At 39.2% G+C, this 14,827-nt stretch overlaps 1 protein-coding gene across 1 annotated transcript in view; it reads right to left on the reverse strand.

The window, feature by feature from the left end:
- The window catches only part of LOC119491699 (SR-related and CTD-associated factor 4-like), a 31,039-nt gene extending 18,867 nt beyond the window's left edge, over positions 1 to 12,172 (reverse strand). Inside the window, exons 1-12 of the mRNA XM_037775897.1 lie at positions 11,974 to 12,172; positions 10,441 to 10,524; positions 9,103 to 9,147; positions 8,812 to 8,973; positions 8,585 to 8,708; positions 8,281 to 8,414; positions 8,043 to 8,189; positions 7,875 to 7,948; positions 6,615 to 6,687; positions 5,335 to 5,418; positions 4,974 to 5,059; positions 4,392 to 4,567 (exon numbers count right to left, since the gene is read on the reverse strand). Of these exons, the coding sequence (XP_037631825.1) occupies positions 4,392 to 4,567; positions 4,974 to 5,059; positions 5,335 to 5,418; positions 6,615 to 6,687; positions 7,875 to 7,948; positions 8,043 to 8,189; positions 8,281 to 8,414; positions 8,585 to 8,708; positions 8,812 to 8,973; positions 9,103 to 9,147; positions 10,441 to 10,524; positions 11,974 to 12,003 (1,219 nt within the window). The 5' untranslated portion in view covers positions 12,004 to 12,172. The remainder of the gene's footprint in view (positions 1 to 4,391; positions 4,568 to 4,973; positions 5,060 to 5,334; positions 5,419 to 6,614; positions 6,688 to 7,874; positions 7,949 to 8,042; positions 8,190 to 8,280; positions 8,415 to 8,584; positions 8,709 to 8,811; positions 8,974 to 9,102; positions 9,148 to 10,440; positions 10,525 to 11,973) is intronic.
- Between the last annotated feature and the right edge of the window lie 2,655 nt (positions 12,173 to 14,827).

Below are 14,827 nucleotides of genomic sequence, written 5' to 3' on the forward strand. Positions count from 1 at the left end.
CCGCAGTGAATCACATCAGCAGAGGGAGGACAGAGGAAAGGAGGAACGACTGATACTGACTAATGTCTGTGTTCTTCGGTCTTTATAAACTCCATTCAGGAATATTATTTATTTTATTAACATTTTATATTTGTTTTCAGTGAGATATTAATGAGTTTATATGGTGACCGCTCTAGAAAACAACATGTAGCCTAGTTGTATTTAAAATATTCAATTCTAATCCGGTTCTGAATTTAAAGTCAACCAGGATGACATAAGTATAGCTAATATGCACACTTCAATATTTCCTTATTTATCACAAGTCATATCGTCATCGCAATATTGAACAATATTATCGCACGTCGCAGATTTTCCTTATATCATGCAGGCCTAATCCAAAGACAATGGAAATGTCATCAATACTTGAAATTAATTAGAATTACCGCCTCGCGGTTGTATGTCTCCGCCAACAAGTCAAGTTGCAGTTTACATCCATGTCTGTCTAAAATGTCATCACTACATAATTTATCCTGTTAGAAGTGTGTGTGAAATTGTCATAATTAGAATGTGAATTCTTGAGTTATGGACAAAAACATGCTTTCAGAGGTCACAGTGACCTTGACCTTTGTCCACCAAATTCTAATCGGTTCATACTTCAGACCAAGTGGACGTTTGTGTCGAATTTGAAGAAATTCCCTCAAGGCATTCCCGAGATATTGCGTTAATGAGAATGGGACTGACATGTCGTCACAGTGACCTTGACCTTTGACCACCAAAATCTAATCAGTCCATCCTTGAGTCCAGGTGGACGTTTGTGTCAAATTTGAAGAAATTCCCTCAAGGCATTCCCGAGATATTGCGTTAATGAGAATGGGACTGACATGTCGTCACAGTGACCTTGACCTTTGACCACCAAAATCTAATCAGTCCATCCTTGAGTCCAGGTGGACGTTTGTGTCAAATTTGAAGAAATTCCCTCAAGGCATTCCCGAGATATTGTGTTCACAAGAATGGTAAAGACGGGCAACAAACCCGAAAACATAATGCCTCTGGCCACAGCTGTTGCTGGCAAGGAGGCATAAAAACGTATCTCTTGCCCTCAGCGTATAGCTTAATCTTGTGCCTAAATGAATAAGACTGCTGCTGTTGTTCCTAGGGATGTTAATAATTAACCGTTAACCAACATATTTTAACAGATTAACGCTATCGGTTAAAACGGTTAAAAGAAATGTTATTAATTAATTAAAAAGCTGAGCGGCTCGTCATTTTAAGGAGAAAAGCTGGTCAACCTTAACAGCCCACCTTAAGAGGCGGAGCCGGAGTTGCAGGATACAGGAAGTTGGCTCCGGTCTCTCGAGCTTGCTTGAGCGGAGGAGTTGTAGCATCTATCGGCCGACAAATAAACTGTAAACACACTGCTACAGCTACGTTCACAGCGAAGCCACCAGCAATGCTAGAGCTGCTCACGTGGCACAAATACACGCACTGTTTGTCGGACACACGCTTAAGTTATGCCGGGCAGACACACAGTTGACAACCTGCTAAACTAAACTAAATGTGCGGTGGAGACTTTTACTGGGAAAGTGGCTGAATGACCTCGACACTACACGCAGCATCATGGCTGCTATAGTAACACTCCCCGACGGTGAACTGGAGACAGTGAACGCAGCACCGTGGCTGCTACAGTAGCTCTCCTGACGGTGAACTGGGGACTCGGTTATCTGTTGTGCTCATTAGGCTGGGCCGATTCGTCGACGTAGTCGACGTAGTCGATTACGTAAATACGTCGATTTACGTAACGTGCGTCGACGCATCGGATGACGTAATGAAAATGCGCTGCGCCCGGTACAAGCATGGATTCTGATTCCCCCAGCGAGCAAGAAGTGTCAAAAAACCTCTCCCACGTTCATCAAAGGTGTGGGAATACTTCAAACAGAGACCCAACAATACGGTGCTCTGTAAGTTGTGCAGAATGGAGATGGCGTACCACAGCAGTACAGGTGCAATGCACGAGCACCTGACAAGAAGGCATCCCAGAGCGCTGCGTCAAGAAGACAGCAGCAAGACACACTGCTCCACACTGATGCAAAAGTACATTTGCTAATGTTTATCTTAACTGCATATTATTACAGTGATGAAATAAATCCATGTCTAAACCATTTTAAGTTTTAAGTTAAGTACTTAAAGGGACTATTTGTAACTTTCAGAAATTCTGAAAGAAAAAACAGCGACACCCGTGGCCGTGAAATCAACGAAAGTCAGCGTCGGGCTTGCGCTTGCTCGCTCTAAATATACCTGAACAAGCATCGCTGAAAACAGTGAGGCGACACACGTCAGCTAAAAGCACAATATCACTCTATATTTCAGCTGCTTGGCAGTAATGTTAGCTGACCAGACGAAGGTCTCTCCATGAACATGATTTAGATCTGATCCTAGTGTTGGCTTTTCCTGCCTAAGTGCAGGCTGATGCAGCGGGGCTCTGCACCGTGTCTCCTCTGCTCTCTCCACCTGCAGCCGGACAGAGCAGAGGAGACACCGGCACCCGGTCGGTAACGAGAAGACAACGTAACTCTCTGAAGAGCTCCGTCACTTCACAAGACACGGGAAAGCTCTGTTGGTCTGGAGGAGCTGCAGCATTTATTTCTGCACAAACGTCCCCTGTGCATTCACTAGATATTCTCAGAGCTAAACTAACTCTTCTACAGTGTGTAGTGAGCGCGCGTTCACGTCTAGAGGTGGAGCGAGACAGCGAGGACGCGCGTGCCGTCTGAGTGAAGGAGAGCAGGCAGCGGAGACGAGGCTCCAGCCACACGCGAGCGCGCATATGCGAACGCGCATGTGTGCCGACCCGCTACATTTATACGCTTAAAAAGTTACAAACAGTCCCTTTAAGTAAAAATACTGATGAGAATTATTATTATTATTATTATTATTAGCCTAATGTCATAACACAACAGTGCTGTGGAAATTAGACCGACTTTAAAAAGTGCCACTGTTATCATTATTCTAATGGCTTTCTGTGTCTCTTTTTCAGGATAAGACAAAGCAGAGTGGAGGACTTTTTCCACAAAAAGAACATTGCACTTTATTCCTTTTACATGAATTTACAATACAAGCTATTGTTTTAATTTTATTATGGAGAAATTTTATGTTGGACTGAAAACAGATTACCAGTAAAGACTGGGATATTATTTGTTGTGAAATAATGCCATAATAATATTATTGTTTTATGTTTATGTTTATAAGAGAAGATATTTGAATAAAGTATTGAAATAATAATGAGTCACGTTTTTGATGTTTATTTATTTATAAAAAAAAATTTCTAATAATTGATGAATTAGTCGTTAGATTAATCGACTAATCGAAAAAATAATCGTTAGATTAATCGTTAAAAAAATAATCGTTAGGTGCAGCCCTAGTGCTCATACACTGCAGCTGCCGCACCGCTGCATGCGAGGCACAAATCTTGTTGGTTAACGGTTAATAATCGGTTAACGAGGGTCGGTTATTGGTTAAGAACATTTTTCAAAATTAGCATCCCTAGTTGTTCCATTAATACACTTAATCATAATTATTAATTGTGTGGAATATAACAAAAAATAAAATTACTGCCACAGACAAGCCCACTGTTATAACATTGGTGTAACTGCATCATGCACCAAAAGTAGTGCTAAATATGGCACTAAAGTACACACTTTAGAAGAATGTGTATGCATACAGTTAACCTCACGTTTTAAGCATATACTTTACTTTCCATATAAATGCTCCGGCAGCTTTACATGCATGTAGAATGCTTGAAAAAAACCCATGTCATTTTTCCATGAAGCTCTTTAAATATGGACTATGACGGAACATCGTAATGTTTCAAGAGCTTTACCAGAGCGGGTGAGCGCTAAAGCCACTACATTAACAAATGTGACACGAACAAGGTTGTTGAACTTACTTACATAAATACATGAACATACTGTATATACAAATTCATTATGCTTTCTGATGCACAAGGAAATACAGTCAATTAAATAAACCACTTCCTAAACAATATCCAGGTTGAGCTTATCAAACCATCATACAGGTCAATCAAAGTTTTCAACTATAAAAATATAAGTGATTTGTGGACATCACTTTGGGTTCTGGTAGCTTTGACTAGCACTTGTTTGTACAGACTTAACTATTAATTGATTACTCAAAAAATCCACCACTGATGATAATTGTGTGTTGTAGCCTTCTGTAGATACACAGCAATGTGGTTTCAAACTATTATAATTATCGCCTGTGAAATCGACGTGGCTCCTCTCTACTGGGTTAAGTATATATTGTTGTTGCGATTTGCATGCAGTAATAATTCCAGCAGTTCTGTGTACTCCAAGTATCATAAATTACATTCACAGGTTTGTTTCTGTTGTAGCACTTACCACTGAGTGTCTGGCTCTTTAAAGTGGGAAGACCTTTCTGTCTGCGCTCTCTGTCCTTCTTGTCCAGAGAACGAGAGCGAGATCTCGGGCGCTGTTCTCTGGAGCGAGAATGAGAGCGTCGATGCCTCGACCTTCTTGAGCGGGATGTAGATCTTGATCTTCTCCTCCTGGGGGATCTGAAAAAACAAAAAGATTGAACCAGCTGAAATATGTTGTCACCAAATAATTACATTTCTGGGAGGAAAGTTATCCATTTCACCATAGGCTGAGCAGAAGATGACAACATGAACACTGAGTAATGGGAGTCCACGGCAGCAGCTGAGAGTGTCAGTGCTTGCCCTGCACTAACTGCTACTGTACGTGCTTCCTGATGTGTAATTTACTCCTCAGGATGCATTGACTATTACAGCAGATCATTAAATCATTTCTTAACCCACTGTAACATTAACAGTAGTTACAAAAAATGCTTTGACAAGTGTAACCTGTGCCCCAATAAAAACTATGACAAACAGAACAGTATTTGATAACCTCTAACTGAAATCCACAGCACTACACAGTTATCTATGATAAGCAGCCTCTTACCTTGAACCCGATCTGGATCTTGATCTCCTGCCGTAGCCTCTGTGTCTGCCCTCCCGCCTCACAGTTGAGTCTTCTCTTGAATTTCCCTATTGATACAATGATGACATGATAATTTAATTTTTCCCAAATTAATGAGCAGAGGGTTCCAAGTACCAATTTAAAGAGTTTACACCATAGGTTTTCATGCCAATTTAGGTAGCCATGGCTTTGTCTTGTTTCAACTGTACAGAGAAGAACTGACTTGTGGAAAAAGTTGACATTTAAATGTAAATGCAGTGAAACTTGAGCTGAAAACCAAACGCCTTTCTCTCACAGGAGAGACATTTAATCAGGTTAGGGTAAACTGGGTTTGAAGATTTACCTGTGATTGCGAATAAGCCTCATTTAAGGAGCGATATCCATCTAGCATCATATGATGTTCACCGTGACTCATTCCTCCACCATGCTGAGGGATGACAAAGAGACAGCCACAGGAGATAGTTAAAAAACAGGTACCAAAGGGGCATTGACCAAAGTCAATTTTAACTGAAGCTTGCAGCTCCACACATTTGATCCTTTACTTAAAAGGGACTGTTTGAAAGAAAAAGAAATGCTTGTTAACAGCAACACCTGTGGCCGTTAAGTCAACGAAAGTCAGTGTCGGACTCGTGCTTGCTCGCTCTAAATAGACATGAACGAGCATCGCTCAAAACAGTGAGGCAACTCACGTCAGCTAAAACCACAATATCACTCTATATTTCACCTGCTTGGCAGTAATGTTAGCTGACCAGACGAAGGTCTCTCCATGAATCAATGCTAATCCTAGTGTTGGCTTTTCCTGCTTCAGCTTTAGCTCTGATTTACTACTCGCCAATAGTTTTTGGAGCACCTCGACAAAAGCCCCATGCAGATCAGGGACAAATCGGCGTTAGCTCGGCGCTCGCAAATTGGCAATTGAGCGCTACGTGTTAACTTTTCGCAAGCCAAGAAGCCCACTGATTTGATTTATGGATAAAGAAAACAAAACAATCCAAGGGATAACATGTAATGTGTAAACACTTATTTCCAACATGGTCCCTGATGTCATAGAAAACAGGACAGAGAATCACACATAACATGCATCGCAGACACATTAGATATCTAGCACGCTAAACATCTGGACGTGTCGGTGAGCTACAGCCAATGAGAGCACAAGACACGGGTTGAAGGGGAACCATGGGGGATGGGTCGCCTGTAACTGTGCGTGCTGTGTTGCATTTGCAACACAGACCAAAGTTGTTGTTGCACTTAGAGTAAAATAGATTAATAGTAAAGTTCTGTGGAAACCGGTAATTCTGTGAGCATGTGCGCCAAAGACAACATCAACAAGCATGACTACGTGCATGGTATACGTCATTAATCTTCTTGTGTGTTTTTGTGACAGAACGTAGTTTGGAGATCAGACATACTCATCAGGGATTCCTCCTGGTGAAAGATCTTATAGTGTGAGACCTCCTGTCACCGGTCATTCATGTAGAGTGAAAACAACGACTTCAAGAATCCCGATTACAAGACAGCAGGTTGTGTAGTGTGAACAGTACAGCAATATGACGACTTTGAAAGTTGTGTAGTGTTAACTTGGCTTTAGTTGAGTAATGATATAATGCATTTTTAATTTAATACCTCTATACCACCGGTCTGTCCCGTCATATGTGGATGAACATTCTCTGGGTTGGGCATCTGACCAGGAATCCCCCTGTCGTGACAAAATATACACAGATAGTGAGTCTGGGCATTATAAACCTACACAAGCAATATAATACACAAAAAATAAATTACACCAAAACAATTATAGTTAAACCTTTTTCACAGCAGCTATTTCGGTATGTAATAGCAAGAAAAGCGCAGATGTAAATTTTTAGCATTAATATGGTCTGCATCAATTTAGGGATTTCAATTCCACAAACTTGGTGATGTGCATGCTGGCTCAGTGGTATGACTTACTAGGACATTTTAATATGAAAGAGTAAAGAATAATGTTCTTAGTTTCACCTGTGCTTTTAATAATGAGACAAGTCAATATCTGCAGTAAAACGGGCCTCTTAACACTAAATTATGTGTCTCCATCGACTAGTTTTATGCACATTACAGATATGTATATAAGAACTAGAATGAAAAAAAAAGATTTGCTGCAGTGTACACAAGATGTGAAAATGATGGTACTGTGGGTGCCGTTTTGTTTATTAGCCCTCCTTCTCCCTCATTGAAAAATCCAGAATCTATGAAGTTTAACTACTTGACACATGAAGTCCCCCTCTCAAGTTTACATATCACATTTGCTTAAGTTACATACTGGACCGGGATTGGCTTCAAAAGTCGTTGCAATTATGTCACAAAATTCCCTCATATGTACAAGGATCATACTGAGATTAGAGGAAGAGCAAAGAAAAACTTTTTGTCTTCAGTAAATTAATGTGAAAACAGCCTTCTAGTTTGTGGACATACATCATTTTGCACAGTGATGGTAAAACAACAAACTGAAGGAACAATAAGCAAAACACACTTAAGAGGAGGGGGACTTTAACCTACCTCGCCCCAAAAACACACACAAATTAACTGACGAACAAAACTGAAACTTATCTGAAGAAAAAGCACATTGATCATTTTCTTTTTGTGAACTAAAATCTGGCTACACCAGAGTCAGTATAGGATGTAACAGCAGATATGTTGCCCTCTAACAGCTGATTGAAAAGATAAGTGAATGTATTACTACATGTCAGCCACATTGATTGCAAGCAAGCTGTCAAAGGTGAAATACCTGCAATGGTGTGATATATGCAACATTCTCTGAAGTCTTAACCTAAAAATTGTATGTTGTGCTGTTGTTCCTGCACTTTCATACAAAACAAATGCATCAGCATAAATACAGTTTTTGAAACTCACTGTGACTGGGCACTGCCTTCTTTAGCTATTATATCCTCAGGTTCATCGTCGTAGTCAAAACGGTCAAGGAGTTTCTGAGGGAATATATATTGTACACAGTTACTAACAAAAATAAAATGTGTATATGATCAAACCCTGTTATGTTGTGACACTGAGCTATGCTATTACCTCAGCTAAAGAGCTTTTCTTTTCTGAGTGTGCACTGTACGGGTTGAGCTGGGCCGCAGGCATCTGGGGTTGGATTGGTATGTCGTTTGCAATGGTGGCTGCCAGGGTCTTATCTGCCTGCTGGAAGTTCTGGAGCATCCTCTGCAGCTAAAGGAGGAGAGGTCAGTCAGAATTTTAAAAATTCTTTACCTGCCAAGATCCAGAACAGATAGAGCACTTACACCAATGTAATGCTTACCTCCTGACCATGTGGAGACTGAAAAAGCTGTGCCACAGCAGCTAAGGCATCAGGACCTGGTAGCTGGGGCACTGCAGGCACAACTGAGGCACTAGTGACAGGACGCTGTGTCTCTGGTTGGGGGTAAGCGGGAACTGTTCAGATAAAAGAAAAAGATTGACGTCTTTGCATGATATCATTTCATGCAGTTCATCAAACAGTGGACAAATTACAACCTGACTTTACTTTACATTAGGGAACACTCGAGTGCACTGTTAAAAAACGTTCAAACATTGCACAAAAATAATTAGATTCATTTCTCTACCTCCAACCTCCAGTTCAGGTCCAGGTACAATGGCTCCATTGACCATATCCATCAGAGGCTGAATGATGTCCATGTCAAACACACCGTTCTTCTGCCACAGGTTCAGGACACGGACAATTTTGCTCTGATAAAGAAAAAGAAAAAAATCCCATACTTGAGATATTTCTTATTATCATTTATTGTAATTATATAAAATACCACAAGCACCAACATACAAAATAGAGTACCTTATCATCCTCTGAGCAGCGGTAAAGGTTTTGGAAGGTTTCTGTGAAGTTCTTCAAGAATCTGGGCCCAAATACATCCTTCTCAACACCAAACTGATGCCGCGACTGTCGAACAATTGAATCCACCACATACAAACCAGGGACTTTTAATTCTGGCTTGCACTATTGGAAACAAACAAAAACAAAACAATTTATTCATATTGTGTCATGACAAATTGCATTTATAATGTGCACTTTGATTGAATTCAAATGTTTAATATAATGTACAGTAAGAGGTTATATAATACATACCTTCTTGATGAACTTTTCGACAATCTGGACAACATGTTTGTAAAGCTAATAAAAGACAAAAGTTAACATCAGTCACAGTATACTAGATAATACTTTAATTATGCAAGATATAATCACAGAGGTAGGGAACAGCAATGAAGCATTTACTAAAGGATTTCTGTAATCAGTCAAATAACCTTTCAAAGGTTTCAGCCATTACCTACCAGTGTAGTTAAGCTAAATGGAAAGAGACAAAAATGTCTACGCAAACTATAGGGATGCACCTTTCCGACTTTTTCAGTCCCAATATCGATAGCGACACCTGGGTTTTGGGTATCGGCCGATACCAAGTACCGATCCAATACCAGTATTTAAATAATGAGCTGTATGCCTCAATGTGTGGAAGTCACTGGGATCAATCTTTAATGTGTAAGGCAACATCAGGCTTGACTTAAACATTGCTTTCTTAACTTTGTTAAAATACAAATTGACAAATAAATACATAGATATAAATGTACTGAATTTATATTTATTATTAAAATAACTAATTGTACACCAGCAACTTAAAAAAAATCTTTGAAATTAATAGGAATTATAATTTTGGTGTAAACATTATTAATGCAGCAACAAATTGCTCAAAACTTAAAACAGTAATTAAAATCCCAGTGTATAATGTATATGATATATAAACATAGAATTGAATTGATTAGATCGGCCCCACTTTCACCGATACCCGATCCAGCTATTTGAGTCAGTATCGGTGGATCCCCAGTAAACTACTAACACAGCATTCCCTTAAGGCATCTCCACTCGTATGCTCAAGACATCCAAACACACGTCTTTTCACTAAAATACAGAAAATGCACCCATCTCCCAAAATTCCATCTATAGTTTGTCACTAGTCAGCAGAGCTGCTGGAGCAACACAGTTTAGTTGTTGCTCACTCACTGACTACCCAGTATGTAGCCAACCAGGTAATCCCCTTTGGTAGCCATATCTCAGTCGATTGAAGACACAGAATTATGGGTAGCTTCTAGTACAAACGTTTGCATCCATCAATCCAAACTACTGGAGGTGAGTAATTGATGTGAAAATTATAATTTGTAGGTATAGTATTCATTGAGGTAATGCTTATCAATCAGATGATGAAAGATAGTAATAATTAAGACAAGAAAATTATCATTATTCTGTTATTTACTGCATATTACAAAACTCAGTGGGTCAAATCACAAGTCACAGTGCTTTGGGTATAATGACAGTATTTAATTCTAAAACAAGTAATCCAAAAGTCTAGGAGATCACCACTTGCATTAGCCACTATTTGCTATGACAATAAAATTGATTCAGTATTCACTTTACCTTGATAGCTTTGATGGCTGATTTTGTTACAGACATCATCTTAGCACGGGATATTGGAGGCTTCATGTCAATCATGGAGAATAACTGATTGTTTAAAAAAAAAAGAGTTACATCAGTTAATTTAAAAATTAAAGAAAAAAATACTACAACAATAATAATATACAATAACATTGGAATGGACAGACACCACTAAACTACAGTAACATACAGACATTTCCCACTAGTAGCCAATATGCAATTCAGTAACAGCACACTCTGAATATAATTAAGAAAATAGATGGCGTAAATTAGATTTCCCATGTGCTAAAGCACTGTATTTTCTTTTCATAAACCTACATATCCACAGATTATTTGACATTAGGTAAATACAGATTATCCCCATTCTCACAACAACTGGGTTTTTGCAACTCGTCTTCTGATCAGCCACAATAACGTGACATGATTTCTGTTCTTAGCTTGATAAAAGTTAACAACTTACACTACCTATAACCATATTCAAGCATCTATGAGTGAGAAGAGTGGATGTGTGTTTTCTTAGTGTATCTCATTGACAGAGCTTATTGTTTACATCAGGCTCACTAACGTGCATATAGCGTTACACATATGTGTAAGTACATTTCCACATTTACTGTAGCTTGGATTGCAAAAACACTAGCCAATCAACTTCTACAAGAATGCGTAAGAAATACAAAAAAATAATGATCACTGTTGTTGATACCCGTGACTAAAGGTATGGACAAACAATGCATTAACGCAATTGTCTTTGGAAGCACCATAATATAATAATATAACAAGCAGCACGTAAGTTAATATAGCAGCTAAAGTCCTGCAGTCCTGCATCACGTCCAACTACACACACATGTAAAACATACATCAAGACACAACGACAGTCCAGAGTCCTCGTGTGTCAAATAACACACATTGATATGTTTAAAGTTGGTTTAGTGCGTTAATAACGTTAAATGAGATTTACATTGAACTTCCTGACAGAAAGCAGCATTAGAGGGTAACATTAGCCATGATGCTAACACTGACCACAGCTTTATCTTTAATACTGAGAGCAGGACACAGTGATCTCTGTGGGAGTGAGACATAAAACTACATACGATATTGTTATCTTAACGTTACTACTGACAGCAGTCATCACAGTCTCATCATAGTCTCATCACAGTCTCATCACAGTCTCATCATAGTCTCATCACAGTCTCATCACAGTCTGAGGGGCGGAACAGTTAACTATTAGCTGGACACTGAGCTCACAGGCCTCACAAGATTAACTTGCTTTAAGATAGCGGCTAACAAATCCAATAAAGCCTATACTGTTTAGGGTTTAACCGACCACGTTCAATAGAGCCAACATCTGCCCTCTACCATCCAACACATGCATATAGCTACTATTAGCTTAGCTATCTAACAAGTTAGCTCTCGTTAAAGTAAAGCAGCTGACATTAGCATTAGCATTAGCGTTAGCATTAGCATTAGCATTAGCGTTAGCATTAGCCTGTTCTGGGCTACAGCACGAGCTAACGTTACCTCGCTGTTGAACGCGTTCACTGCATCCATGATGGCTCGTTATTGATGAATCCGGTAGACGAACACTTCTTTCCCGTTCCTCTACCCGAGCAGAACCATGTGCGGTTATATATTGTTAGCTAACAGCATGAAGTGAGTCTGATGTGGCGTCACATTGCTGGTCAGAGCTCTGCTAGGAAGGAATGGCTGCCGAGCTTCGCGCTTCGAGGTTCCACCTCTTCCGGTCATGGATGTAGCTTCCGGTCCGGTCAGCGTATCCGTCCGGTGTCTCCGGGTAATGCTGCCTTCATGGTCATCAGAAAATGGTAATTCAATCTAAATACACAGATTAACATCTTCTTGCATCAACATATGTATGCTAAATAATTCCTAAAAATACTCTGCATGATATTAAATAATTACACTAAATAGAGTTTATTTGTCGTGTTATTATTGTTTATGGCCAATAATAACACGACTATACACTGACCTCCCGCGGTGAACACGAGTAACTACACCTCTGTGTAAAATGGAAGTTTTATTTTGAAATGATTCACCGGAAGTTTGAGTACGTTATGACGTTTATATTGATGCCACCTTGACTAATTTCACTGTCGCAGTTCCTCTCTGTCGCCACTAGAGGGCAGCAAACACTCCTGATTTTAAATACACAGATCAACATGTCTTTGACATCAACAGGTTACATGATGCATGCAGGGCTTTATGTTGTTTTATAAACATATAACTACATATTTTATTGAGACCTCTAATAAATACTGTCAATATTGATGACTGTATTATTCCTACTAAAGTCTGCTATGGAGCTAGCTTGCTCAATTCTATGATGCTACCTGTGACGACTGGATGGCATTAAAACTTAAAAACAGATCAAGTTAGCAACAGGTTTTACATTTTTACCAGTTTGTTTTTCAAGCACTAACAGTGCTGTTTTTAAAATCAGGAGTGTTTGCTGCCCTCTAGCGGCGACAGCGAGGAACTGCGAAATTAGTCAAGGTGGCGTCAATGCAGACATTATATCATACTCACACTTCCGGTAGATAATATCAAAATAAAATTTTCAACATACACAGAGGTGTAGTTACTCGTGGTCACCGCGGGAGGGCAGTGTATAGTCATGTCAATTATTGTTCATAAACAATAATAATACGACAAATACACAAAATTTAGGGTAATTATTTAAAATTATACAGAGTATACTTTTTTAAAATTATTTTCAGCTCTCACCAAACCATGATAGACAGTTATGTCCTGTTTTTGGTAAAACAATTAATCTCTCACACAAATACACTTGTAACATCTGATACTTATGGTCAATGCTTTGCATAATATTGAGATTTACTAGTCACAAACAAGTTATGTAAGTCTACAGACCATATTGTTAGTTTTAAATCTACCTCATCTGGCACTGTATAGCCTACTGGGTATGGCTGTGACTGTAGACTCTCACCCATAGGTGTATTAAGGAGAAGCTCTCATCCATTGGTCATGAGCACATGTCATGTTTCCAGACTTATTCTCTCAGCATCCAGGTTTCGTGCAGTTTCTTCAGGTTGCAGACATCCACCTATTAAACAGAGCACTAGGTCTGGACACAATATTAATTATTAATATTTTTAATACCCAATTCTAGCCTAATTGTTTCCCTGACTGTTTTTCTTGCAGCCAGTTGAATGATTCCATCATGCACACCAGTGGCCAAACCTGCAAACTGCATGAATCTGTTGAAATATAAGCAGAACTGACGAGAGGAAAAACAACTGGAGTTGAGCAGACACACTAGCTGACATGTGAGAGAGGACTAGAGGGAGCTTTCCTTGGGTTTGCTGAATTAGGCAAACCAACATTCTGCTTTTCATCATGGTTAAATGGTTATCATTTTTCACTTCCAACTTTTTGGAGTGAGACAGCATTACTTCACTCCCAATATGAGACAATGGCTCTAATGGAGAACTCAACCAGCGCTGCACCCATTGAATGGGAATACTATTATGATTACCTCGATCCTGTGATTGTGGATGAGACCAAGCTGAAATACAACAAGTGTAAGTCGTTATGCTTTATAGAATATTTGTCTTCTTGTGTTAATGAAGATAACAGTTATTTTCCTCTTCCCTTTCAGACTCCGTTGTTATAATATTTTGGATCGTTCTGGCTGCTTTTGTGGGATTGCTCTTTCTCAGTTTGAATCTAATGTCTCGCAGTGGAAACTTGCCAAGGTGAGTGTGACTCATGCATGATCTCTCTAAGTCTCATTACTTTGGATGGAGGTAGAGGTAAGTGGGTTTACTAACTGAAACATTGAATGCACACATATAGGCATTATCCTAAATGAGGCTAAAGCTACAGAGCTCTACTTTAACTTTAAAACCTTTTTCTTATTACTGTTGCAGGACTCACAGATCCAAAATTGGAGGAAACAACAGAACATCAACTGCTTGACCTGGGGCTGAATCTGAATGAGAGCACTTCTTACGGACGTGAACAAAAATGTTAAAAATTTGAGGTGATGGACACAAATTAAAAATCCGAATGATGAAAATGCAACTGTGAAGATGATGTTGGGGGAAATTAGATTTTTGAGGCAGTGTAAGAAATCTGCTTTCTTTCCATTTCACCGAATACCTACAAAGTGCAAGGCTACCGTTACCAATAAACACAATGTTATGTAACTGCAGTGTGTGTACATGTGAACCTCGAGATGTTAAAAGTACAAGGAGAGCAGAAGTATATTAATGTGCTTCATCAAGAACGCAGCGTTACTGCATTGAATCCAGCACATTTTGTGTTCTCAAACATTTTTTAATACAATTACACACAGCTTTAAAATAGAAAAAAAAAAGAAATCACAAATTTG

Source organism: Sebastes umbrosus, chromosome 7 (genome assembly GCF_015220745.1).
Source record: "Sebastes umbrosus isolate fSebUmb1 chromosome 7, fSebUmb1.pri, whole genome shotgun sequence".
In the NCBI taxonomy this organism is placed as follows: Eukaryota; Metazoa; Chordata; class Actinopteri; order Perciformes; family Sebastidae; genus Sebastes; species Sebastes umbrosus.